Source organism: Macrosteles quadrilineatus, unplaced genomic scaffold (genome assembly GCF_028750875.1).
Source record: "Macrosteles quadrilineatus isolate MER2022 unplaced genomic scaffold, UCM_ALF_1.0 Scaffold_3__2_contigs__length_128488019, whole genome shotgun sequence".
Lineage (NCBI taxonomy): Eukaryota > Metazoa > Arthropoda > Insecta > Hemiptera > Cicadellidae > Macrosteles > Macrosteles quadrilineatus.
In genome coordinates this window covers 7,510,770-7,538,759 of record NW_026542596.1, presented here as the reverse complement: position 1 = coordinate 7,538,759, position 27,990 = coordinate 7,510,770, and the positions used below count along the sequence as shown (strand labels likewise).

Here is a 27,990-nt window from a genome sequence, read left to right as displayed (position 1 = left end):
GGGCTGACACATCTTGCTGTACACAGAGTTGTAATTGTGATTTGGTACAGGAGTTCTACTGTGGGAGTGAGTTGTCTACACCCGTTGTTGAGGCTGCTGAGAGGACTGGAGATGAGTGACCTGAGTAAGAATGACGCACAGCTGGGCTGACACATCTTGCTGTACACAGAGTTGTAATTGTGATTTGGTACAGGAGGTCTACTGTGGGAGTGAGTTGTCTACACCCGTTGTTGAGGCTGCTGAGAGGACTGGAGATGAGTGACCTGAGTAAGAATGACGCACAGCTGGGCTGACACATCTTGCTGTACACAGAGTTGTAATTGTGATTTGGTACAGGAGGTCTACTGTGGGAGTGAGCTGTCTACACCCGTTGTTGAGGCTGCTGAGAGGACTGGAGATGAGTGACCTGAGTAAGAATGACGCACTGCTGGGCTGACACATCTTGCTGTACACAGAGTTGTAATTGTGATTTGCTACAGGAGGTCTACTGTGGGAGTGAGTTGTCTACACCCGTTGTTGAGGCTGCTGAGAGGACTGGAGATGAGTGACCTGAGTAAGAATGACGCACAGCTGGGCTGACACATCTTGCTGTACACAGAGTTGTAATTGTGATTTGGTACAGGAGGTCTACTGTGGGAGTGAGTTGTCTACACCCGTTGTTGAGGCTGCTGAGAGGACTGGAGATGAGTGACCTGAGTAAGAATGACGCACAGCTGGGCTGACACATCTTGCTGTACACAGAGTTGTAATTGTGATTTGCTACAGGAGGTCTACTGTGGGAGTGAGTTGTCTACACCCGTTGTTGAGGCTGCTGAGAGGACTGGAGATGAGTGACCTGAGTGAGATAGACGCACTGCTGGGTTGTCACATATGTCTTCCGGCGCCTCAGGTGTATACAGAGTTTGGACAGGCCACTGATTACCAGCAACATGTCTCACTGCATTGCCTCTTCCATTGTGTCAACTGGCTCATTGAAATCGTCAACTGCTTCTCCTATCTGATCAAGAAAAACGAACCCGAAAAGGTACAATTGTTCTACTTGCAGTTTGCAGTCCATTGATGTTTGTATGTTTGATTGATTTTTCCATATTATTTTTTTGATTGTTGAAAATACCTCCCTTTTTAGAGGTTTTATCTGAGCTGAAATATTTCTGTTCAAAATTAAGTGTTAGTTGTTCATTATTGGAATAATGCAATACAACTTGCAGTCCTCGTATAGTTTGCTATAGACAGTGGGAAAAAAAACCCGTGATAGAACAAAAAAGATGCTTCCAGATTTAATAAGCAACATGACGGTCACAAAAGATGACCCATTCAACTAAAAAAATAATCATTAGCAATACAACTGCCACAAACACAAAAAAACCACAAGTCCACTGCCACAATCATTTACAAGTGACCACCACAAAACCAGCAACCAGCAACATCACTGGCCAGTTAAATTACTGACATTGTAACCTCAATAAGTATTGCTAATGCTGTTAACCACAAATACAAGGTCCAACATGTGTTTGTGTGTGTAGGTGGTAATGCGTGTACGACTGATTGTGTGGTTAAGAGGACTTTTGTCACGCTGTCTGCCTCTGGCCATGCAGTATACTCCTCCAGTCTGCTACTTCCAGGCATTACCCAGACCCAAGGCCAACAGTAGTCAGGAGAAACCAGCCAAGTAAGATATAAGACTATTGAGGTTCAAGACTGTAATTTAAGAATATCTTCAAGAAAACGTAATCAATTTGTACCTCAAGAGGACATAATTTTATATTTAGCATATCTTCAAAACTTAAGTAAACATTTTCTTTTTAAAACCTAAGTTATAAGTAAATTCAGTGGACTTGGACATCAACATGTTTAATTATTGGAATATTTTAGATTAAACTTTAATTATTTGGACATATTTTATTAATTTAATCATTGCATTCAAGCCAGCACGACACCCTACCCTGAGAAAGAGACCCTTGTCAAATTAGACTTTTAGAAATATAAATATAAATTTAATTGGTCTAATTTTTTAAAACTAATCTTTCCACATTACTGTAGGCCCACATTTCAAAGTAGAAATTCGGCTAGTCTGCAGGTTTGCTGAGGTGGGAGTATTTTATGCTTAGTATAGTTTGTCTTTTAAACATGTTATGTTTTAGTTTTAATAGATCAAAGGTTTTCCTTAATAAATGTTAATTGAAATACTAAATAATATGTACATAGCATGCCATGATTATATATCTGCCACATTTTTATAACAATATAATTTAATTGACGAGACACCAGTTAATGTTATTTGTGTCAATAAATTGATTTGATTTGATTTTAATGTATTTCTTATCATGCATATAGCTTAGTGCAGTTTTGCTATGTAAAATGTTGTATTCGTCTCTCTTAATGAGTGTTGCTTTCTGGCCTTTCGTCATTTATTTAATGCTCCTCATATAACCTGTTTCTTTGTTTGAAGTTCATTGTTGCTGATGGTGAGTGTTGTTTTTTACATTCGTGATGGAAAATGTCCGCAATAAACCTTTGAACAACATAACCTGTTTGTTTTCTCCCCCAGACTTGGGGTAGAGCGAACAAATATTAGGGGTTCTCTCTTTTTTTTATAAATATTTTATCTTCACTATTTTTAGGAAGAAAACCAAAAGGAAAGGGAAGAAGAAAAGCAAAAAGAATCAGGAGGATCAACCTTTGACAGGAACGGTGGCGGAGATGAGTCATGTGAGTGAGGAAGAGGAAGAAGAAGTGACAGAAGAGCGGTTGGCAGACCTTACCAAATACAGGGTATACTTCAGAGAGCTCGACATTGATGTGTGGTTAGTGTTGACTCAGCCGTTGACACTCGCTCCTACGCCAGAGAAGGTAACTAACTACCTTAACATTATGGTAGTAGAACTAAAAAATACAGTCAAGTCTCATTTGAGAATTCTTGATCTTCAGCAGATGAGGTGCCATTGAATTGGAAAAAGTATTACCTGGTTGGATAGTTTACAGTTATTTGTTTACCCTTTGTGATTTAATTTTAACAATGATCGTATAGACTTGTTATAGTGTTATTTTATTTTCATTCTCTGACCTGTTGATTAAGTGTTTAAACCAAAACTCAAATCCTATGACCTTTTCCTCTAAACATTTGGAAAAGTTTAATTTTTGAGGCTCAGTTGGCAAGTGTAAATAAACTGTATTAGCAATCTGACACATACTTTTTTGATTAGCTTGTCAACAACCCTTATTGTTGGTAAGCAGTGGGAGTAACAATGATATTTAATGAGGGAAATCACAGTAGTCTCAATAGTGTAACATATGGTTGGAAAGCTTATAAAATGGCCCAGTTTTTAACATATTCCGACACTTTCTTGCATACAGGGTGTGAAAAATGCAATAGACCATTGTTTTTAAAATTGTTATCAAACATCTTAATTTTTATCTTTGAATCTACAGTAGAACCTCTTTAATCCGAACGCCCACTAATCCGAACGCCTCATTCCTGTACTCTATAAACAGAACAGTAGTTTTTTATTGAATACTGCACTTAATGATACACGCACCGTAATTATTTCAATTGTAATGGACAGTACTGTTTATTCCCTATGGTTACTACTGTACTAAATGAACACTGTATTTTACTTTATAAAGCATTTTCACTTTTCCCTAGCTGATGTTATGTAAAAACAACAATATGTTCTGTAATCCGAACTATTCAATAGTCCGAACTACCCCCGGTCCCAATTAGTTCGGATTAAAGAGGTTCTACTGTATTTACAATGGAGTTTTTACAACTGATCCTCTGTCATTTTCTATTATTCTTGTTCAAAATTTAATGTAGAACACAAAAATGACATTATCTACTTAAATCCATATATAGGTGATTGAGAAATTGCTGTATTAAGTTTAAAAGCATGGTTATTTTTGAAAAATATAAAATACATTTTTGGGAAGCTAATTTTTAGACTTGTAACATTTGATATGCATCATCACACTTCATTTACTTTGTACTTAATAAACAACAAACAATTTTTGTCACACTGAGAACCAATCACCACTCACAAAGTGTGTTAATAGTCAATGATATAGACTATTATCAGCAAGTAATCAAGCTCTTTATCTGCTAATGAAATGTACATAAAGCCTATCAAGAGGTAGAAAACAGGAATTATACTAGTACCATTTACTATTTACACTTTGTGTGTACTATATTTATATATTCTTGTAACATCTGGCAACATCACCCTCGATCTGATAAAAAGGTGGCAAGTGATAAGCCTCTATAATTCAACTAGTATCAACTAGTATTCAACTAGTAGTCAGTTGAACAAGTTATTTTATGAGAAATGCAAAGGTACACTATTTTGGATCATAAAATGAACAATGATATAATAAACGTGCAATAATTATATTAGCCGACTTTAGAGTGTTCCAAATAAACTATGATGTGCCACTCTTTACAATCTTCAACGTCAGTCGAGTTTTGCATCATAATTAACCTCACTTTTCAGAATCAGTATCGAGTACACTGGAGTATTGAGTATCGGCGATTTTTTTTAACACCACCGATATTATTTGGTATCGGCCCAAGAGTAGTTATTTAACTGGTCAAAGTAACAACTTGTATTTTTCATATTATGAACCAGCAAGTAAGTAGTGTTTTACGATTAAAGATATTTGAAATGTAATATACTGTATTTGAGATCTGTTATTGACCATATTCTCCCTTTCTACCTACTTGTTTTTCCAGGATGGACAGTTCACCGCAGAGCTGGGACCGTCAGAGCTGCTATATCTGCTGGACGACTATGTCTCCAAGTTGTCTCATTCTCTCACAGCCTCTCACAAGCGCATCTCCTTCCTCAAAACTGCCAACAGTAACAATGTGGTTGGATTTGAAAACTTGGACAAATTCCCCCCGCTACATATCGCAAAGAACACAATCAAGCTGTTGTCGTTCTTGTGTGGCTTCTTGGAGAAAACCGTCGAGTTTACTCAGGTTTGTCTTGTTTTTTGGTGACTTACTTTATCTTTTAACGTTTTAATTGTTTTTATGTTTTCTATCAATCTTTTAACCACAAACTCTTTAGTTAGCTTAACACATATGATAGTTCTAATAGTTGTGGAGAGCAAAATAGTGGAAAGTGTGATTATGTTCAAGATACACTACTATAGGTCAGCCGTTTAGAAAACAACCTGCGCGAAATTTTTAGCGCATGTAGGGGAGGTAACGGAGAGGGAGGGTACGTTCCCCCTCTCCACCAATGGCCTTTTTCACAAGGTGTGTGGATAGTGACGTCACGTGCTAGCTGAACGTGTTTTATTTCACCAAATCATATGTTTTCCTGTAATTTCCCAAAGACTTTCGAATGACAATCATTACGAGTTAGCATTGAATATACAACACTATTAAGCGTTTTATATCCAATATAGTGTTGTATTCAATATTGAATATAGTCATAGTGTTATACAGTACAGGGTGCGGCAAAAAAACCGAACCATTTTCTGCAAAGCACTGTTCAGCGACAGGTTGTCTGAAAGTGGTGGGAGTAAGCTCGTTGGAAAGCCTACACAATGCCATTTTTTCTAGTCACAGAGCAGTGGTCGCCTGAGCTACGTGAGGTTGTTATGGAGTTGTTTTTAAAAAGTATTGAATTCATTCATTGCAACTCAGCAGCATAAGCAGTTTCGTGCATTCTTTCAATTCAGGCGGCATGGAGAAGTTCCGTTGCGTATAACAATAATGCGGTAGGTTACTAACTTTAGAACAACGGCTTCTGCGTTGAAAAGGAAGCTGAAAGGCCGACCAAAGTCAGATCGGATGCCAGACAACGAACATTCGACAGAGTTCGTACTGCTGTGGAAAACAGTCCTCGCAGGCCCACCCGAAAACAAGCGGCTGCCCGAACATGTCTGACTGTTCAGTTACACGAATTTTGAGGTTGGTTTTCATCCCTACAGATTAGTTAGAATAATTATCTGTTTAATGGTGTTATCCATACAGATAATTACGACGGATCCTCTCCATGCCGAATTAATAAATAAAAGCACGGAACTGCCACTGAGTTGCAACATAGACTAAGCAAAACAAGTAGACTCCTCATCCCATTGTAAATATTGTAGCTTTGTTTTTCGTGTCTAGTTCATGTACGTCCACACTGATCGCTGGGGTAGACAACATTTTGTTTCTATTATTTTAGGGTTATTTTCATGATTTGTGCTTTACTATATGGTTATATAACTAGAAGACCAGTTATTGTTTATGATTAAATCGTTTTATTTGGTTAAATGAGGTTTTAAATTACTGAAATAACAAGAAACAAAATGTAAACAAAACATAACCTCTACAGTTAAACGTACAGAACTAACAATAAAATACCCCCGCCGCGGCAAGACTGCAGACTTATCGAATTTCCATTTGCCCGATTGGACTTACCCTAAAATGTCTCCTTAACAATATCACATTTATTCCCTATTTAAATAGAATTAGTTTAACGAGTAGGTTTGCTGAAACAAGGAAGGGTAAAAAATTGTGTTTTTTTTATGTAAAATGTTAAAAGGTACTGTAGTTTAGTAAGAAATTAATGTTTTTTCCAAATTTGATCAAAATTAGTTCATAAACAAGTAAACTACAACAGTTTACTTATTCTCAATAAGAATAACATGGGAATTTTAAAATTACAACTTTTTTGAATTTTTCTCGTATAATTAGGCGCATAATAACGCTTCAATATACCAAATTATTTGTTTTTTAAGCTCTACAGAATGGTTTAGAAAGAAATTGTGAATTTTTGCGTTTTTAGGGTCAAAAATGGGAAAACCCTATTTTTACCCCATAAAACAGCCCATAAACAGACAATCATCACGAATCTTGCCGCGATTAAGATATAGCCGCAATCACAAAGTCATGGAAGCTGAGATAATCGCAGGAGATTATCGCGGATGTTGCCACGATTGTGTAAGACGCAAATAACGCGACTGCAATTAGCCTATAATGGTGATGCCACCATCGCAAGTAACACACAAGCAAGTAAGTAAGTCACATCTTAGTGACGGCCTTTTAGTGAATTTCCTATATAGGGTATAAGTTATCACCGTAGTACTCATGGTAATACCTCTGGACCCGGGATGGCAAGGCGAATAAAAGAAGGTGTGTGCACGCACATCCCCCACTTCTCCAATCAGCCAATCAAGTATTTACTGCTTTACTGTTTTTCGGTTAAATAGTAGTGTTATATTGTATAACACTACTCGCCTTTGGCTCGCTGGGGGCTCCGCCCCCAGGCCCCCTAGCTGTTAGTCGTCATTAGCGGTGGGATGAAGGGGTGTGAATTAGTAGATAGTAGTTTAGTTGTAACAAAGAGGGTAACAAAGCAGTCAATGAAACAGTTCCCAAGAATTTACATAGATTGGGAAAAGTAGCGAAAATTGGGGGTAAAATTTTGTAAGTACAAATGTGCCACAGGGCGACAGGAATTTCAGGATTTTTAGCTAATCTAGAAATTGGTAAACGTGATTTAGACCGATGAATCTGTGGTGGCTATAGGATAGATATAAGGGGGATTTCGAGAGGGGGGGACTTTTTAAATGGTCCTTATTATATTCATACCTTGGTGTTAGCTCTAATACAGTAAACTTTGTATAGTTTTAATAACCTTGTGCATACAGAAAAGGTAAAGAGTCTATTATTACCTCGTGAAACTGGTGAAACCTTTTAAATTTTGATATTCAACTTTTAAGTTTTGGGGGTTAAAGAGTAAAGTTACGAAAAAACATGTATGATTAAAACCGAAATTAAGCCAAGGAAAATACAAAGCATTAATAACATTTGCAAAAAGTGATTATTTAAGTATGTAAAAATTGCGAAAACCAGTAAAAATTTGAAAAATACCAATTTCTGATAGCCGTAAAAAAACGTGTTATATCGTCTTTAGATATCCGCCATTTTGGACTTTTGGGGAGTTAAAAATTTTAAAATGTGACTTTTGCAAATTTCACCCTTAACTTAGTATCCCATACTACAATACTGCCAAATTACAAGTCTCTAGCACGATTCTAAACGATTCTGATGACCATAACAAAGTCATTAAATTTCAATGTTATTCTCCATAATAATAACATTGGGCTCGTAGTTTTGGGGGTCAAGGAGTAAAGTTACGAAAAAAAATTAAATGAGTAAAATTTAAAGCAAAGTAAGGGAAAAACAATAATAATATTTGCAAAAATAAATTATTCAAGTATAAAAAAATTGCGAAAACCGGTAAGAATTTTATAGAAATTTACCAAATTTTGAAAGTAGGGGGAAGCTGAAGCAGTGCGATTTTCGGGTAACGCTTAAAAGGGTTTTGTAGAAAATTTAATTCCTGTTCATGAAAAATCTTTCAAATCTTTTCTAGCTCTTACAGTTTTCGAACTATAGCCGACTGAAAAAAAACGTGTTTTGTCGTTTTCAGAGGTCCGCCATTTTGGATTTTTGGGTGTGTTAAAATTTAAAAATTGGAATTTGCAAATTTCACCATTAACTTAGGATCCATTACTAGAATACTAACAAATTTCAAGTCTCTAGCACATTTCTAAACGATTCATTTGACCATACCAAAGTCATCAAATTTCAATCTTATTCTGCATAAGAATAATATGGGGCTCGTAAAAGTGGTAAAAACTTAAGTATTTTGGGTCAAGGAGTAAAGTTACGAAATAACATGTAATGTGTAAAATTTAAAGTAAAGTAAGGAGAACACAAAGCAATATTAATATTTGCAAAAAGGAATTATTTAAGTATGAAAAAATAGCGAAAACCGGTAAAAATTTGAAAGAAATTTACAAAATTTTAAAATTAGGGTGTTTTTTTAAGCTTAAGGAGTGCGATTTTTGGAAAACGCCTAAGAGGGTTTTGTAGAAAATTTAATTTCCTTTCGCTAAGATCCTTTCAAATCTTTTCTAGCTCTTACCGTTTTCGAAATACATCCGGTTGAAAAAAAAGTGTTTTTTCGTTTTCAAATGTCCGCCATTTTGAATTTTTGGGGGGGTTAAAATTTGAAAATGGGACTTTTGCAAATTTCATCATTAATATAAGATCCCCTACTACAATAATACCAAGTTTTAAGTCTCTAGCACGTTTCTAAACGGTTCAGTTGAGCACACCAAAGTCTACCATTTTCAATGTTATTCTCCATAAGATTAACATGGGGCTTGTAAAAGTGGTAAAAAAACCTTTAAATTTTGACATTAAACCTAAGTTTTGGGGGTTAAGGAGTGAGGATACAAAAAAACATTAAATGAGTAAAATATAAAGTAAAGTGAGATTAATACAGAAAATTAATAATATCTGCAAAAATAAATTATTTAAATATGAAAAAATAGCGAAAACCGTAAAAAGATTCAAAGAAATTTACAAAATTTTGAAAGTAGGGCGTTTTTTGAAGGTTAAGGAGTGCGATTTTTGGAAAACGCCAAAGAGGGTTTTGTAGAAAATTTAATTTCCTTTCGCTTAGATCCTGTCAAATCTTTTCTAGCTCTGACCGTTTTCGAGCTACATCCGGTTGAAAAAAAAGTGTTTTTTCGTTTTCAAATGTCCGCCATTTTGAATTTTTGGGGGGGTTAAAATTTGAAAATGGGACTTTTGGGAATTTCACCGGTAATGTAAGATCCCATACTACAATACTACCAAGTTTCAAGTCTCTAGCACGTTTCTAAGTGGTTCAGATGAGCATACTAAAGTCGGCATTTTTCAATGTTTTTCTCCATAAGAATAACATGGGGCGTGTAAAAGTTGTAAAAAACCTTTAAATTTTGACATTAAACCTAAGTTTTGGGGGTTAAGGAGTAAAGATACAAAAAAACATTAAATGAGTAAAATATAAAGTAAAGTGAGATTATTACAGAGCATTAATAATATCTGCAAAAAGAAATTATTTAAATATGAAAAAATAGCGAAAACCGTAAAAAATGTGAATGAAATTTACAAAATTTTGAAAGTAGGCCGTTTTTTGAAGCTGAAGGTGTCCGATTTTTGGAAAACGCCCATGAGGGTTTTGTATAAAATTTAATTCCTGTTCCTGGATATACTTTCAAATCTTTTCTATCTCTTACCGTTTTCGAGCTACATCCGGTTGGAAAAAACGTGTTTTGTCGTTTTCAGAGGTCCGCCATTTTGGATTTTTGGGTTGGTTAAAATTTGAAAATGGGACTTTTGTAAAATTCACCGTTAATTTAAGATCCCATAGTACAATACTACGCAAATTTCAAGTCTCTAGCACGTTTCTAAACCGTTCGGATGGGCACACCAAAGTCGGACATTTTTAATGTTATTCCCCATAAGAATAACATGGGGGGGAAACCCTTAATTTCGGGGGGGTTAAAATTTAAAAATGTCACTTTTTGGAATTTTCCCGGAGGTTTGGGCACTAGACCTACAAAACACCGAAAATTTCAAGTCTCTAGCTCATCTAGAAGTGGGCTAGAAGTGGGCTGTATATATATTAGACTACAGTATATTCATTCAATGTTGAATACAACGCTATTTTGGATATATAAAACTAAATAATAGTGTTATATATTCAATGCTGATTCCTAATGATTGTCATTCAAAAGTCTTTCGAAAATTATAAGAAAACATATGATTTGGTAAAATAAAATGTAAAATAAAATAAAGGGCGGTGGTGGGGTGGCAGTGGAGTGGGGGAAGAGCCATATTCTGTCTCACTCCCACAGCTCGGTATCTCTCTCTCGCACCAATGCTACGAGGAGGACGCTTTCTAAGCGGCTGACCTATAATAGTATTTCCTGATATTACTGGTATTCAAACCTAACCTGACCAACTTGGCCAAGTGGGACGAGTGTTGAGTGACACTACAAGCACATGGTGGCACTAGTGCTTGCAGGGTTGTAGGTTAGATTGGACAAACTACAGTACTTATGGGACAGTGTACTAGCAGTATTGCTACCTTCTTGCAAAATTTGGTGATGAGCTACATAGTGTCAATGGGTTGAACCCACAATAATAATAATGTCATGTATTCTTTCTAGAACCTGGTTAAAGTCAATGATGGGATCCTAGACTCAACAGGAATGTTTATGGAAGGCTCAGCAGAAATCAAGATGTGTCAAGCAAGATTGTTGAGGATCCTGGCAATACTGTTCTCCTGGGTTGGCTTACAAAATCCTGCAAATAGCAACTACCTATTAGGTAAGATAAAAAAACCATTATTTAACTTGGTATGATGATATAGTCGACTGCAGTTTCTCACCAAACGCACCAGAAACATAGCCTAGGAGCTTGCCTGATAATCAAGGCTACACGCCAGCCTGTGACCAGGGCTGTCAGCTGCCACTAACATCAAAGAAGTGGTGATGCATTTTCTCTCCTGTCCTGCCATGGTCATTGGTCAACCTACATAGGAAGATAGAAAACTGCATGGTCAATAAGTAGCCTGTCTGAATAGATCACGGACAGGAAACAGCAGAATTTTGGGCCAAAAAATCTATATATACAGAGTGTTCATAAAAAACGTTTTAGGACTTTGGGATGTGGATCCTCATACCAAAAGAAATAAAAGGTGTATTTAAAGCCATGTCCAAAAATGCATTTTTACCCTGATATCCACCATTCAGTTTTTTATACATAACCATTTTTATTATTGAAGTTTTTCAACCGATCTTTTGTAAACTTAGTGTGTATGTAAATAAACTTATTGGTATGTTTAATAAACTTGCTAACCCTAGAGCAGCGCTTTACCAGAAAAACAGGAACAGGCGTATACAGAGTTTTATTCTTCCGCAACACTAAATTTAACCCATATTATTGGTTTTTATAACACAGTATTGTATTTAAATATTGAATAACTTAATAGGAACTTATTATTATTAAAAATTACTTTTAATGGCCATTGTCTTAACCATTTTTAGCTGCCATTTTGTTATTAGTGGTCCGATTTCTATTTTATTTATGTTGATTGTTTAGTTTTGTTAAGACCTGAAAAATGATACCAAACTCGACCATACTTCTATTTGAAAATGTTGAGCTCATTCGATCCTTTAGCAAACCTATAGGGAAGTAGCTATTACCGTAGGTGGCACGGTAAGACCTAGGCCTGGGACCGATTTACTTTTTCATTTTGATGTCCCCAGAGACCAAAAACACCATTCGTTCAAATTTGTATATATGTATATATATATACATATATATATGTATATGCATGTATGTATATACATGTATGTATATACAGGGTGTTGAAAATGTCTGGAACCAACATTATATCTGGTGAGTGGTTAAAGAAAAACAACTGATATTTTGTGTACGGATATACTATGGTTTTACCTATCTTTTGGTGCCTTATGCAATTTTTTACCACTTATAGGGAACGTCCTGTGGAGGATGCAGTAAAAAGTTTTAATGGAAGCCTATGGTAAATGATACATCATTTTAAAGGCCATTTTTTTCTGAGTAAGGAGCCCCAAGTTTCATCTCCAAAGGACCACCCTAGCAAAAATGGCGACTGTTTGAAATTTAAAAACATTGCTATTTAAAAGGTCCGTATTTGTTTCCTTTAAATGCTATTACAAGCCAGTTACGAAGTACAGTAGTTAATCACGTGGTGAACTGAAAAATCACTGAATAAAAAATTTAACTAAATTGTTTGTGTTGCTTTACTAAACTTATTTTTAACAGAAATACCAATTAAGCTTTCAATTATTTTCAAAAACTTCAAACAGTCGCCATTTTTGCTAGGGTGGTCCTTTTGAGATGAAACTTGCGGCTCCTTACTCAGAAAAAAATTGCCTTGAAAATGATGTATCATTAACCATAGGTTTCCATTAAAGCTTTTTACTGCATCCTCCACAGGACGTTCCCTATAAGTGGGTTTTTAAATTTCAAACAGTCGCCATTTTTGCTAGGGTGGTCCTTTTGAGATGAAACTTGGGGCTCCTTACTCAGAAAAAAATGGCCTTTAAAATGATGTATCATTTACCATAGGCTTCCATTAAAACCTTTTACTGCATCCTCCACAGGACGTTCCCTATAAGTGGGTTTTTAAATTTCAAACAGTCGCCATTTTTGCTAGGGTGGTCCTTTTGAGATGAAACTTGGGGCTCCTTACTCAGAAAAAAATGGCCTTTAAAATGATGTATCATTTACCATATTCTTCCATTAAAACTTTTTACTGCATCCTCCACAGGACGTTCCCTATAAGTGGTAAAGAATTGCATAAGGCACCAAAAGATAGGTAAAACCATAGTATATCCGTACACAAAATATCAGTTCTTTTTCTTTAACCACTCACCAGATATAATGTTGGTTCCAGACATTTTCAACACCCTGTATGTGTGTGTCCGTGAACACGATAACTTGATTATTTTTTGTCTGATTCCTGATTGTGATGAAATTGGTTTCAAGGTGTAAGGCGGGATAAACTTGAATGAGTTCGCGAATCAGCATGATCGGACCATGGAAACGGGGTTTTACGGGTGGTTTTATGGGGTAAAAATTGGTTTTTCTCATTTTTGACCCTCAAAACGAAAAATTCCCAATGTCTCTCTATCCCTTTTTAAAGAGCTTGAAAAACAAATAGTTTAGTTTATCCAAGTGTTTTTGTACAGTTATTGGTAACAAACAGAGAAAATTAAAAAAAATTTTAAATTTAAAATTTCTATCTTCCATGTAATTCTTATGGAGAATATTGTAAAATGTTGTAGTTTTCTTGTTTATGGATATATTTTGATCAAACTTGGCAAATTTATTTTATACTAAGCTAATAATATTTTACTAAAAAGCAATTTTATTAGTTTCCTTGTAGCAGCAAACCTATGTACTCGTTAAACCTAATGATATTTAAATAGATTTAATTGAAAATCAATTCGGAACAATAGAAATTAGCTCAGTCGGCAGGTTTGCTGCGGCGGTGTTGTTTGATCTCGGTGTCGTTTGAAAGGGAATTTTAAACGCTAAATAAAAGTGTTCTTGACTTTTTTTCACAAACTAAGCAATTTTTCAGTATTAAGTTTATAAAAACTAAAATGGTCACTATTTTCAAGTTTAAAAATTGAATCTCTTTGGAATCAAAGAATTGGCCTATTTCAAAGATAAGCTTCAAAGATAAAATTATTTATGTATAAAAAAACAAAATGACGGGTATCTGGTTAAATGCATTTTGAGACATAACTTCACACAAACCTTTTTCTTTCTTTTGGTATGAGGATCCATATCCCAAAATCCTGAAGCGTTTTTTATGGACACCCTGTATAAAAGCTAATAAGGGTCACAAACTTTTGAGAAAACCATAAGCTGCACACCTATCAACCGTATAATTGAATGAAAGGTCTTGATGAGAAACCTCCCTGAAAAATTGTAAGTTTTTGAAAGACCTCTCTCCTAAGGACACAAACCCCAATTAAAGGGCTCTTAATCACATTAAAAATATTGAAGACGCATCTATCAGTTGTTGGATTTGTTTTTATTAGTTTTGACTTTGCCACACATTTTAATGTATATACACAAGAGATTATTATTACAATAAGCAATACATTTATTTCATCGAGATTTGCTGTATAATTTCCATGGTAAGTGAATGTAACGGTTTCTTTTTTTACAGTAGATTTATCAACCCACACTATTCTCTTAAGTATTCTTGCCCCGTTGCGAAGCACGTGCAGAAAAACTTTTGTTGAGACCTATCCGTAATGAGACTGTTAATTCTTTTAATGAGCAAAAATGTCAAAAATTTGTGTTAGACTTGTTTGTTTAATTGGTGAGAGGTACATCATTTTGAGCACAAAGATTCTTGTCTCATAATTCATCTGGTAGAGTATCATTATTTTTCCAAAATATCTCCATCAATCAGACCTCATTCTTTTACATTGCTCTCAGGCAACTCCTAGATTTAAAGCTTAAATTTAAATAAACAATTATTTAGACCTGACTTTTTTAAACTCCATAAAGCACTACTGCTTTACTATTTCTTGTCGGGAACACTGAAATGAATGAAATGAAATTAATGGGTATTCACCTACATTGGCACATAAAAAATCATTGACATCTGATTGCAGATAATCAAAAAAGTAATATAGGATTCTATATTCTATGTTATCTGTTGTCAGCTGCACTACAGAAGGTAGCTGGTCGTGTGAGTGGTGAGCAGGCCAAGACCAAGTCCAGACCTCAGCTGGTGAGAGACTGTGTACAGTACCTCACACAGTGTCATGAGCATGTCCTAGATCTGACCTCGGCCTGCACTCTCGTTGACACTATCAAAGCATTTATGCATCATGCAGAACAAGACAACAGCATCAGAAGCCAGATAGGTGAGATTAAAAGCTCTCTTATTTAACTAGTATACGTTTTTGTTTCTAGTAGGAGCTGTGAGCCAGACTTTTAGTTTCCATTTGAGTCAGGTGAGGTGAAAAAACCAGGTGGGGCCAAAATCAGGTTGCTTTGGAAAATACGAATTTAAAAATTATTTGAATTGTAATACTACAATTGGCTTGAACAATAATGAACATGATCTCCCCTATATCGCAGTGAAACGTGAACATCTTCCGAAGTGACGACAAAATCAAGATAATTTTTTTGCGGTCAGGGCAAAATCGTGAATGTCTTTTGTGGTCACAGGAAAATAGCATAGGTCTTCTGCTATTACGGAGACACCATGAACATCTTCCGCGGTTATGGAAAATTCAAAAACATTCACCGCATTCAGACGAAATCGTGAACCTATTCTGTGGTCACCCCAACCTGAGAACATATGGTGGTCAACCTAACGTGAACACAATCCGGAACCATGGGGACATCACCATTGTCTCCTAGGATAGATAAAACTGTGAACATCACCTGCGATCGCAGAAAAATTTTAAATTTTAGATTGGGCTACAATTGCAAAAATAAAAGCTTAATTGGACCTAGAAATGGCCACCTGAAACATACAACATGGCAAAATCATGTTTAAAGCCACAAAATACAGATGGGGTATTTACATTTTTTTATTCACATGTCTTATAGTACTATGAAGGCCGGCGCACACAGAGACAGACGGACTCCTGCAGGCAGACAGATTTTTTGTAACACCGCAGGAGTTCGCTAGCAGGCGGACTATTTCTTCTCCATTCTTCCTCGTGTTTTCCACTAGTTTAGTTTGGTGTTGTAAAATGGCGTGTAACAACGTAGTGTGGTGCAGTAATGATTTTCATAAATGCATTACGAAGTTAGGGGAATACCTTCACCTTATGAAGTATTTAGAACAGGATGAGGATAAGTGAAGAGGATATTTCCGATTATCTAAGGAAGAGTTTGATGAAGTATTTGGTTATGTTGAAGAGCACATAACAAAAAAAATAACTAACTGGAGGGAAAAAATATCTCTCAAAGAATGTCTTACTGTATGCTTGAGGTAAACAGTTTTTTTTAAGTAGGTAGATCTTAATGTAGCCTATTACATGTTAACTTAGTACATTTCATTTGGATGATAAGATAATACTGGGTTAAACAAACTTGAAAATATCAGAGAAAACAAGTTTAATCAATTGGTAACACTTGCAATAGTGACATTTAATTAATAGTAGGCTTACAAATTTACAAAACTAATAAAACCAGATTTGCCATCATAATGGTTGTTTGGTTGCAGAACTACACAACTGTTTTGGGACGAGCTGCTGTTCTGGCCGAAGGGGGTTTTGATTGTTTGGTTGTACAGTACTCGCAGCTAGTCTGGGCGCGCGGCCGCGCTAAGGCGGGGGGTGTAGAGGGGAGTGTTTATTGCTCATTTCAAAAAACATCTGGCCCACACGGCTCTCTGGGGTTGTTCAGCGAGGCTGTGGGGTGAGCGAGCCGTTACTCTCAGCACGGCTAGTACACAAGGGTCTGCGCGCCCAGACTAGCTGCGACTACTGTAGTTGGGGTGGGAATTTGTTCCCATGTCATTTCTATTAGCTACCATCCATTCATGTTGCCGGTTAGTTTAACTGGAACTTTGATTTTTTCCATCGCTGTAAAATTTCAAATATAAAAAAAAATCAAAACCCCACCAGTAAACATTTTAAGTTACCCCCAGCTACCCCTATTTGGTGGTGGGGGGGGGGGTGGATTTCAATATACCACAAAAAATTACTTTACATTACCCTAGTAACTGTTATCGAAGCGTGTTTGAATTTATGCAGCCATTCAAGAATAACCAGGGGGGAGTATTATGGGACACTCCGTATAGTATAGTTGTGGGATTATTGATTTCCTCTGTATAATTCATAACGTTTTTAAACAGCGAATCTCTGTGGTGAGTTCCTGGAGAGACGGTGGTATGACATGAAAGGAAATCGTGAGAAAGGAGCGGCACTCAATAGCCAGGTGGGGGAACTGCTGTCCAACTATCTTACACACTCGGCTGACCAGCTCAAGACTGTCACAGACATCCTGGGCTGGCTGTCCACCCAACACCAGCAGCTGGCTGAAAAAGATGGAGCTCTCTCTACGTTTCCTTCATTCTCTAGGTTAGATTTTGGCCTGTGTACCATAAAGAAGCTTGGAAATATATACCATTGGTAAATTAGATAACTACTGATTTTTGTTTCTTCAATCAAAATCCTTAAAACCTAGACATATATTATTCATCCTTTTTTGTATCCTAGGACGCTAGGCGCGAGACTGGGATTGTTTTTCACATTACTTCAAGCTAGAACTAGGGGTTGCGACATTATCACTTAGATCCAATCAATTTGTGATTTGAACCCAGGACCTTATGGACCTAAGTCCCACGCTCTAACCACTAGACCAGCTCGCTTCCCCAAATTGTTCATCCTTAGATTACTACTGAGTTATAGTACTTTGTATGTAGTCTTGGAAAAGTAAACTATTTGATTTGTTTTTCCAAGTAATTCATGCTACTGCTACTTTGTTTGATCTAAAAATGGTGACTTGTTATGACAATATTTACTGGCCTCAACACATAGTTTCGAGTTGGTTTTAGGATGGTAAGTATTATTTACACCCAAAATTGAACTGATACCGTTAGAGAATTTCTTTACCGCTGCAATAAACAGTTTAGTAGAAAATAAGTTTAAAAAATTGTAAATGTCTTTGAGAAAGTAGAAGCTTTGCGTTTACGTTAAACATTATTGAGGTGTTTCATGTTTGTAACAGGTTGAACCTGCACGTGTTGATCACTGGTCTACTGAAGGGACTGGAGAGTGCTGTGAGACAGAGACTGGAAGACCAGTCCAGTGACAGAGACCAGCTACAGTTGTGGTCATCTCTTACACAGGGACTGGAGACTTTGGTAGCTGTTGTCAAGGCTAACGACAGCAAACCTAACCTCAGAGTTTTCATGAAGGTAAACAAAAAAAAAAACAGTGAACAATAATTGAAAATATCGGGGACCCGCAGACTCCTAGTATTAATTAATTATTATTAATAATAGGGGTCTGTGGGTCCCCGATATTTCTGCAGGGTGACCTGGACAACCTGGAAATGTCAAGGAATATTAAATATCTGGAAAAGTCAGGGAATTTTGTCATAAGTCAGGGAATATTGTAAAATGTTTAAAATAATTTTAATAATTGTTAGGAAAGGTCGATCTGGTGAGAGTACGTATGCCGTGTGGGTGAAAACTAAGAAATATGTCTGTACAAATAAATTTTGTATTTTTGTACCCTACAAATTAAATTTTGTTATAAACTGCATATCATCTTATCAAACTCAGTTTATTTTTATTAAGGCAAGTTGCAAAGTTTCAATATAAGCTAGCCTGTATCTATGGATTTTATGTATTTTTTTGAAATATATGATATTCTTCAGATAAAGATTAGTCCTTTTAAAGAATTGGTTAGGATTAAAATTGTAATTTTGAATTTGTCGATCAGGGAAAGTTTAAAAAAATTATGGAATTGTCAGGGAAAAGTCAGGGAATTTTTCAATGTGATTTCACTAGCCACCCTGTTCTGGGTCAGGTCAAGGAAACAGTTAGATTGATTCAAATCCAAGGGATCAGGCTGGGTCCAACTCTGGCCAGTTGGAGCCAAGTTTTTGTTTTTGGGATCGAGGATACCCTCTCTCGGAGATTAGCCATTGAAAAGTGACGATTTCATCGTGTTTGTGTGTTCACTGTTTTTCTGCGAGTGAAATGTTCATGATTTCTCGGTGGCAGATGATGTTCTAGATGTTACCGTGACTTAAGATGTTCACGGTTTTGCTGTGAACATGGAAGAAGTTCATAATTTTATTGCAATATGGGAAAGATCATGTACAATATTATTTTTAAATTGATATTGTATGACAATTAATATTTGGAAAAATCAATACGTTTTCAAAAATGTTTGACCCAACTCAAACCTGAAGTAAAAAAGTCAGGCCAACAAACCTCTGAATACTATACACAACAAAACAGAGTGTATCGTACAATTTCCCGTCAAGGTTCTGTAGTTGTTTTTTTTAAATCAGTTTTATGATTTGATTGCTGATGATGAAATGAAAACGTATGTAAGGCCATTTAGTTCCAATAAAACATGTTTTAATTTATTTATAAAAACCTTAAGTTTTAGGATTAAGTTTGCTTTTGAACACAGCAGTTTTTGTCCGAAATACAACATAAATTCTATTTGATTAGACTATGTGGTACTGTTGTTTGTTTTTTTACGATGTAACAAATCTGTCTTAAATGAGTAGAATGAGCCTTCCTTAAAGACTTATTCTCTCCAACTGCAGCCAGGTAATCTATGCAATTGTATGTCAATAAGATGAAACTATCTTACAAACAACCCAATCTGCACATATTGTGTTTTTAGGGCTGCACAGCAGTGTTGAAGCTTTTCTTGTCACAAGGAATGTCTACATGCAGATTCATGTTCAAACACGAACCTGCCACTGTGTCTCAGGTGCTCAAGAAGCTTCAAGTCACTACAAGATACTTACAGACAATCTGCAACTATGTGAAGGTAGGCTATCAATGTGATCCACTGTAAAAATTGTTACTACAGTAAAGTCCTGCAGACTTGGCACCTAATAACCAGACAGCCTAGATTTCTCCGCAAATCCATAGTGAGTTTTTTTGTTGGCGTTTAACTTTATTTAGCACCCTGCAAGCGACCCTATAGTGGTCAACTGTAAAACTCAGTAGCTTCAAAAGTTACATAGCTACTAGCTAGAGCATATGTCTTTTGCCATTTAAACCTAGTGGTACTTGCGGACATCAAGACCAGTATACCTAGGAGCCTAGCCAGTCATTTAGAGCCATAACAATGAATTTTGGAAAAAAATAATTTTCTTTACTAAGTTAAATTTATATGTTTTATTGTTATGGTGTAAATTTAGTAGCTAAGTATGAAAAATAAAAGCGGAATGTTTTCATTGTTAGGTCCCTTATATGTAAAATAAAGACACATTTCATTTAATTTCTTTATTATGTCTCAGTTTTTTTAACTGTTGGTACTTTTTGCTGATGGCCGGGCATTTTCCAAACACAGTCCTCTTCCAAGTCACACTACGCCCGGGTTTATGGAACTTTTGACCACATGTAATGAACGATTCTCTTTAGTGAAAGAGTTTCATAGCAAAAGATTTATTCATAGTATAGTCTCTTAGTGAGTTGTATTTTATCATAGTTTTGTGTCGCAGGTGAGTAAAGACACTGGACTGACACAGTATCTGCCTCCCATCAGAGCTGTGCTGGAATCCATCCTTCTACAGGTCAGGAGCATCATAGTTATCAACAATTGCACCGACGCTTTCTTCATGGGCAGCATGAAAAACAGGGACCTCAAAGGCCAAGAGATACCTTCTCAGGTAAGCACACCATGTCTATTTGAGAGAATTAGAATTTAGTGTTCCACTATGGTTTACTGACTGGATTTTAATTATGGTGAATGCAAAATGCTAAACAGTAAACTATTCTGTGAAATGTAAATAAAACATAAAGAAAATTATTTTCAGTGTCCAATAAATAAGTGTCCATTCCATTCAGTGACCTGGCATTCTTAGGACCTACAAAACATGAACAAAAACCATCCGTTGAAAACTGTTTTAATGTTTTGTGATGCAAAAGAATTTGGATGATCAGATGTTGCTGTTTAACAGGCTAACAACTTTAAAATTATTATAACTTAACTAGAAGTAGAACCCAGCATTGCCTGGGTCAAACAAAATACAATGTGGTGAACTATACTTGGGAGGGCCACAAGGTTGTTACATAGGTGTTTAAAAGGCTAAGACATGGTGTGCTGTGTAATGTGATGTGTGCTGTGGTGTGGTGTGTTTTGCCTTGTTTTTCAAAGTAATATTTATGTAAACCAAACCGAATATAACTATTTAAAACGTTTAGTCCAAACTAACCGATACAGTTATTTTTGTTTACACATAATTCAAAATGATGACTGTAAAAATAATCTGTATCAGCTGTTTTTGTTAACTTCAGCTACAAAAAGGTATTCCTGATAACATGGGCACTTTCAAGGGCTGTAGGACGGAAACTGGATTTTTCCAGGCCTTGTGACTAAATCCAATCGATTTCTCGTGGCCAAATACCCCATATTAAAAAAAAAATCTTTGGACGGAAAAATGAGTTCGCTCGTACATGCGCTTGTTTTAGATTATAGGATTAATTAGGCCTGGCGCACACGGTCGATTTTTTTATTGGCCGATAAAAAAATCGGCTAAAAAAAATCGCCCTTGATTTATGTCTTGGCGCACACGTGCCGATTTTTTTGTCGAGAAATGGAATTTTTTGAGTGCGTTTAAGCTATCCTAAAATGGACTTAAAATGGAATTAACCTGTGATTGTGCCCTTCTAATAAGATCAAAGAAAAAAAGAAGACAACTTAAACATTGGGTTCATCCGATAGTAAATCAGAGACTTTTAAATTGACAGTTTTATAAACTATACACTTGACGTGATGACAGTAAAAAGGTCTTTAATTACTATAAAATGTCTGTTGGAAGTTTCAGTTTTTATTATAACAGATGTGCCCTTTTTTAGCAAAGAAAACAACACAACTCACACTGAAGTTCACTGACTCCTGTGAAGAACAACAAGCGACAGGCTGATTTTTTAGTCAACCGTGTGCGGGAACTGATAACAACCTGTACGTTACAGATTTTCGGACGACAATCGCCTCGCCTTTGAATCTGCAGCAAAATCCAGATTTTAAAATCGGCGCAATTCTCGATCGCCTGTGTGCGCGCTTACATTCTAATACATGATGCACAGATCAGCCGATGAAATAATCGCCTCAAAATAATCGCTAGTGTGCGCCTAGCCTTATATTCATTAATGTACCGTAGTATTAGACTGTATGACAAATCACCTTTCAAGAGAATTTATGTAATGTGATGATGTTAAATAAATGTGAAGATACAATGCACAATGATGGTTATGGTACCCCTGCCGCAGCTAACCTGCAGGCTAAGCGAATTTCCATTTCCCTGGTTGAATTTTCACTAAAATATTTGCTTAAAATTGTCATATTTGTTTTATATTTAAATAACTTTAGGTTTTATGAGTACTTGGGTTTGCTGATACAGGAAAGGCAATAGTAACATTTTTTATTGAAATTTGTTTAAATTGAAATAGTCTAAATTTAATATACAAATTTACCTAATTTGACCAAAATATATCCCTTAATAAGCAAACTCTATCTTTTTTTCTCAGTAAGAATAAATAGAATTTTTAAACTTACATTTTTTTAAATTTTCTCTGTAACCATTAGGTGCACAACAACGGTTCAATCATTTATATATAAGGATACTATACTATTTTTTGTTTAGCTCAATAAAATAGTTTTTAAAGAAATTCCAAAAGATTTTTTTTCTGGGGGTCAAAAATGGAAAAAATAATTTTTTACTCCATAAAACCATGTTCCTATGGTTTTATAATGCTGGTTTTCTGGTTCATAAACCCGTTCAAAAATTTAGGTTTAGACATTTGTACCAAATATCAACAAAATCGTATGATTTTGACTCGAGTTATCCAACAAAACCTTTGTGCTTTAGAATAGACAAACTTTAAAAATACTATCTGAAGTATGAGAGTAGCCTAGATAAGTTGTATGAAAGGTTGCATATTTTTTTATGGAATAATAGCCCAGGCAAATTAGACATATGCTCCCCAAAAAATCGTCTAAAGCTGGAAAGTGTTTTAATACCTTTTTGGGGTCCCAAATAAGACTCCTGTGAGTTTGCGACGGATTCTGATGTCTGCTTAAGTTTTGGGAGTCGAAAAACTATGAAAATTTTGCACTTTTTTCAGCTTTTCGCTTATAACTCCTAAATAACGAATTCTAAGGAAAATGTTGTTCACAGGTGTCTTTTAGTGCATTAAATTCCGCGTCGATTGATGTTAAATACGTCAAAATCGGCCGAGCCGTTTACCCGCTGTAGCTTTTCAAAGTTGGAATATTTTCAATAACATGGCCAAAAGGTTGATTATTTGACCAGTTTTCGGCTTACAACTCCTAAACGACGCATGCTATACAAAAATGCACCTGTAGTTAGTTGGGAAAACACAAAATTCTGCGTATGATGTTTTTTTTTTATTAATCAATAACGGCAATTGATTGTTACCTACTTTATATGGTCGCCATTTCATTGAAAAAAGTATTAAAGTTAAATTTGGGAAATTTTACTAAAATTGGTAACAACATAGATCCTATCCTTAAATGGATTATGAATTATTAGATAGTGGTTTATTCCATGATGGTAATCCAGAGGTAAGGTGTGATGAGAGTAAGACACCCTATGTAATTTTAAGTCTAATATTTTTGTCTGAGGTTCCGAAAATTCTAGGATTCATATCCCAACCACCCATTATACAGGGTGAGTTTTAATTGTCCCCCCCCCAACTTTTTTCTACATTTTTTGAATATCAATCCCAGACCACTTCCAAACATTGTTGGGTAGTAAGTACTTCATTTTGACAAGGTGGTCATTTCCGGCCGCCATCTTGGATCCGCCATATTGGATGTAAAATATTTTTTTCAAATGTAAAGGTGGGGTTGTGACCCAATATTTCGAACTAGATTTTTACCCTGATTACAATGCCACAAACCGTTTTTAAAAATCGTGATTCATTCCAAAGTTATGGGGGCTTTTTAAAACTTTATTTCTATCTTTATTTCTATTATTAAGGTGATGATGCATCAGTAGCTGATGAACAATATGACACGTGGTGGTTAAAGAGTCGCAACTACCAGTTTCTTGATTAACTTCCCTCACAACTTTAACATGTGACACAGACTCATGATTAATTTTGTAATAGGTGATTGATATTAATTAACTGGATTATTTTACCTTAATTAATTTGTCATATTTAGTTTTTCATTAATAAATTAGTCTTTTTCTGATAAACTGTCGGTTTTATTGCTTTTATTATGTTCTTTTTCGATTCTGCATCCTAAGAAACATGGAAAACGACACCCCACTTGCTTGGATCCCATAAATAAAAATTTTCTCAAAATCACTACCCCCATAAACTTAAAACCCCATAAAATGGTACTTCCACCCCCACAATCACTAGGGACTCTTTAGATTCCAATACCTAATGGTAAATACTACGTTTCCTGCAAGTTTCATGAATGGACTAATTTTTATGTTTTCTTAGGTGAGTTTTACCTGTACTAATCTTGGATCCGCCATTTTGAAATGTGATGAATTATTTTAAATGTGAAGGGGGTGTTGTGACCCATCATTTCGAACTATTTTTTAAGTTAAACTCAATTCCATGATCCTTTTTTCATTTTGACATTTTGATGTTGAAATATAGACATTTAAAAAAAAAAATTTGCAATATTTGATAAATAAAACTTGGTAACAAAAAATTGATTGCGGCATTGAGTTTAGCTTAAAAAAATAGTTCGAAATGATGGGTCACAACACCCCCTTCACATGTGGAAAAAATATTTTGCATCCAATATGGCGGATCCAAGATGGCGGCCGGAAATGACCACCTTGTCAAAATGAAGTACTTACTACCCAACAATGTTTGGAAGTGGTCTGGGATTGGTATTCGAAAAAATGTAGAAAAAAGTTGGGGGGGGGACAATTAAAACTCACCCTGTATAATGGGTGGTTGGGATATGAATCCTAGAATTTTCGGAACCTGAGACAAAAATATTAGACTTAAAATTACATAGGGTGTCTTACTCTCATCACACCTTATAAAATAAACCTCTGGTTGACCATCATGGAATACACCACTATCTAATAATTCATAATCCATTTAAAGGCAGGATCTATGTTGTTACCAATTTTAGTAAATTTCGCAACTTTAACTTTGATACTTTTTTCAATGAAATGGCGACCATACAAAGTAGGTAACAATCAATTGCCGTTATTGATTAATAAATAAAACATCATACGCAGAATTTTGTGTTTTCCAAACTAACTACAGGTGCATTTTTGTATAGCTTGCGTCGTTTAGGAGTTGTAAGCCGAAAACTGGTCAAATAATCAACCTTTTGGCCATGTTATTGAAAATATTCCAACTTTAAAAAGCTACAGCGGCTAAACGGTTTGGCCGATTTTGACGTATTTAACATCAATCGACGCGGAATTTAATGCCCTAAAAGACATTTTTGAACAACAATTTCCTTAGAATTCGTTATTTAGGAGTTATAAGCGAAAAACTGAAAAAAGTGCAAAATTTTCATAGTTTTTCGACTCCCAAAACTTAAGCAGACGCCAGAATCCGTCGCAAACTCACAGGAGTATTATTTGGGACCCCCAAAAGGTATTAAAACAATTTCCAGCTTTAGACGATTTTTTGGGGAGCACACCCTATATTTGGTCTAATTTGCCTGGACTATAAATGATTTTTGATTATATTTCATTCGAGCCTACCTAAATGTAAATTGAATGAAGGGATGATAAGTGGGGGTCAAGTGTGAGTTAGGTTGATGCAAATTATAGATCTGAAAATTATATAGAATGTCATTTCATATAGAAGTGTGCATATTAAGTAGGCCAGATACATGGATAGAGTATTCTTATCTCTATGGCTAAAAGTCATAGTTGTTTAAGGGGATGACGCTAATGTACCAGTAATTTATTGGGAATTTTGTCTTAGATTGAAGAAGAGGAAGAAGGACTAAATAGTCTACACAATGGATCGGATTCAGAACAAGAAAAGGAAAAGGATGACGGAGAAAGCTCTGCTATTGAAACAGACATAGAAGGTGAAGAGGACGATGCCAGTAACTCAATTAGCATTTAGTGTCTGAAGATGAAGTTGCATTCTCAAGAACAAGTTTAAGCCAATAATTGGGCTAAGTTACTAATTTGCTTTTTATATTTTGAAAAGTGTTTTGCTACTCTCATGGTTATCACAATAGTATATAAGTTTATCTGTGGATATTTTAGTTCTGTTGTACAGTAAGATATTGAACAATGTCACAACTATGTTTTACAATACAACCTTTTTAAATTATTAATCCTTTAAACAGATCCTTAGTCTTTTTATTTCCGGTTTAGTCTCAGTTAGTTGTTTTTTATTAGATGTAATATTTGAGTTATTAGATTCTTCAGGTTTAAAATCTTGTTACTGACAAATTCTTTCATCTGAGATTAAAACAAAATAAATTGTTTATCTTATGGTGACAGTGATGGAATTATTTTACCCTTTTACTCTAATGTTATTTTTAATTACTATTGGGCAAAAATCCTATTTAATCAATTTCTTACAAATTGTTATTTCCAAGGCAATTTAAAAAATGGGCCACTTTATTCACTGCCGTAAATAATCTATTGGACAGAAAATATATTAGCCAGCAAATTCGACAATAAACACAAGTATCTTCATTCTGCCTCTAATGGGTTGGAGTAAGGTTTTGAGTGGATTAATGTTGGGACTTGCAAATAAATTGGTACCAGTACTTTAACATTTTAATGTCCATTACACAATTACTATTACGTCATAATTTGTTTGAGTTTGAACACTGGTTACCATACCATACTATTTGAGTCATTGATTTTTCATTTGTAAAATCAAAGTATTATTAATCAGAAAATGGGATGTTTATACGAGATATTTACAAACCAATAATATCTGGCAATAAAAACTAAACTTTAGGCCAAAGTAACAGGAGACCGAGCTTTGCTCGGATTGAATGAAACATTTATTTAATAAGTTAATTAGCTAAATTTTAAAATATTTACTATGTAATCAATGTGAACACATTTATTTTAATACACCTTTATAAATACATTGCAATTCACATAATGTTATATGTTGGGGGGACGTTTCAACTTCTATATTGATTGGGTTGTCGTATGATGGGATTGGGTCGTATGACAACATTTCTTTCTAGTTATTTTCTTCTGTTGTTTGGTTAACTTAAGTGTTTTATTTAAATTTCAAATTAAATGCCACCTAGAAGACGAAGAACTGAGAGTGGCCGGAGGGAACGAGAACCTCGACCCCTAGCATCACCCTCCCAATGGAACATGGATACAGAGCGAAAGTGGCTTACAGTTTAAGGTTAAGCAAGAAAAGACTGGCCAAGACAGTTCAATTTTTACACTTTTTTGCCATAAAGGAAAAGTTAGTTTCGCTCATTTGCGGAATTCACCATACATTCAGGATTGGAAAGTCCCAATCTGAAAACAGGCCAGCAAGACTTAAATCTAGAAATTATTTGGATAACATTCGTCAATTCAATTTACTTTCCCATGGTCAGCTCCGAAAAGGTCGTGATCCTAAATAAGCACAGATATATTTAGATATTTATATGTACAAAGTTGACACTGGACTCCGAAAGTGCATGAAACAAAAATGCAAACAAAAAATTTAATGAAAATCTTATGCGGGAAATAGGGTTACACATTGAAAACACCAACCCATTTGTCCAATCTTTTATCACTATGGCAGACATTTGTAGGAAAGAAAGCTCCGAGGAGTCAAGTGAGATTCTTATTATATTCTTTTATTACTGTACAAGTTGCAGTTTTGCTCAATTTCGATCATAGTTTAAAATGGTACCCAGCTGTTGAAAATTATTATGCTTTTAAATGACCTTGACTAAAGAAACGGATGCACGTTTAGTAACATAGCT

At 35.4% G+C, this 27,990-nt stretch overlaps 1 protein-coding gene across 1 annotated transcript; it reads left to right on the top strand.

Moving 5' to 3' along the window:
- Positions 1-771: 771 nt before the first annotated feature.
- Positions 772-26,490, top strand: LOC128989790 (Fanconi anemia group D2 protein-like). Its single transcript, XM_054411837.1, has 11 exons — positions 772-1,024; positions 1,524-1,669; positions 2,622-2,850; positions 4,724-4,972; positions 11,002-11,161; positions 15,070-15,273; positions 17,223-17,448; positions 18,098-18,287; positions 19,738-19,887; positions 20,567-20,734; positions 26,007-26,490. Exons 1-11 carry the CDS (start codon positions 827-829, stop codon positions 26,151-26,153), a joined length of 2,067 nt encoding a protein of 688 aa, XP_054267812.1. The 5' UTR covers positions 772-826; the 3' UTR covers positions 26,154-26,490.
- The last annotated feature ends 1,500 nt before the right edge of the window (positions 26,491-27,990 follow it).

Bases quoted from the DNA above. Each gene is read 5' to 3' on its own strand.
- LOC128989790 (XM_054411837.1), top strand. From the start codon at position 827: ATGAGTGACCTGAGTGAGATAGACGCACTGCTGGGTTGTCACATATGT. The intron at 1,025-1,523 runs GTACAATTGTTC...TTGTGTGTGTAG, and splicing joins AGAAAAACGAACCCGAAAAG to GTGGTAATGCGTGTACGACT. The intron at 17,449-18,097 runs GTTAGATTTTGG...TGTTTGTAACAG, and splicing joins ACGTTTCCTTCATTCTCTAG to GTTGAACCTGCACGTGTTGA.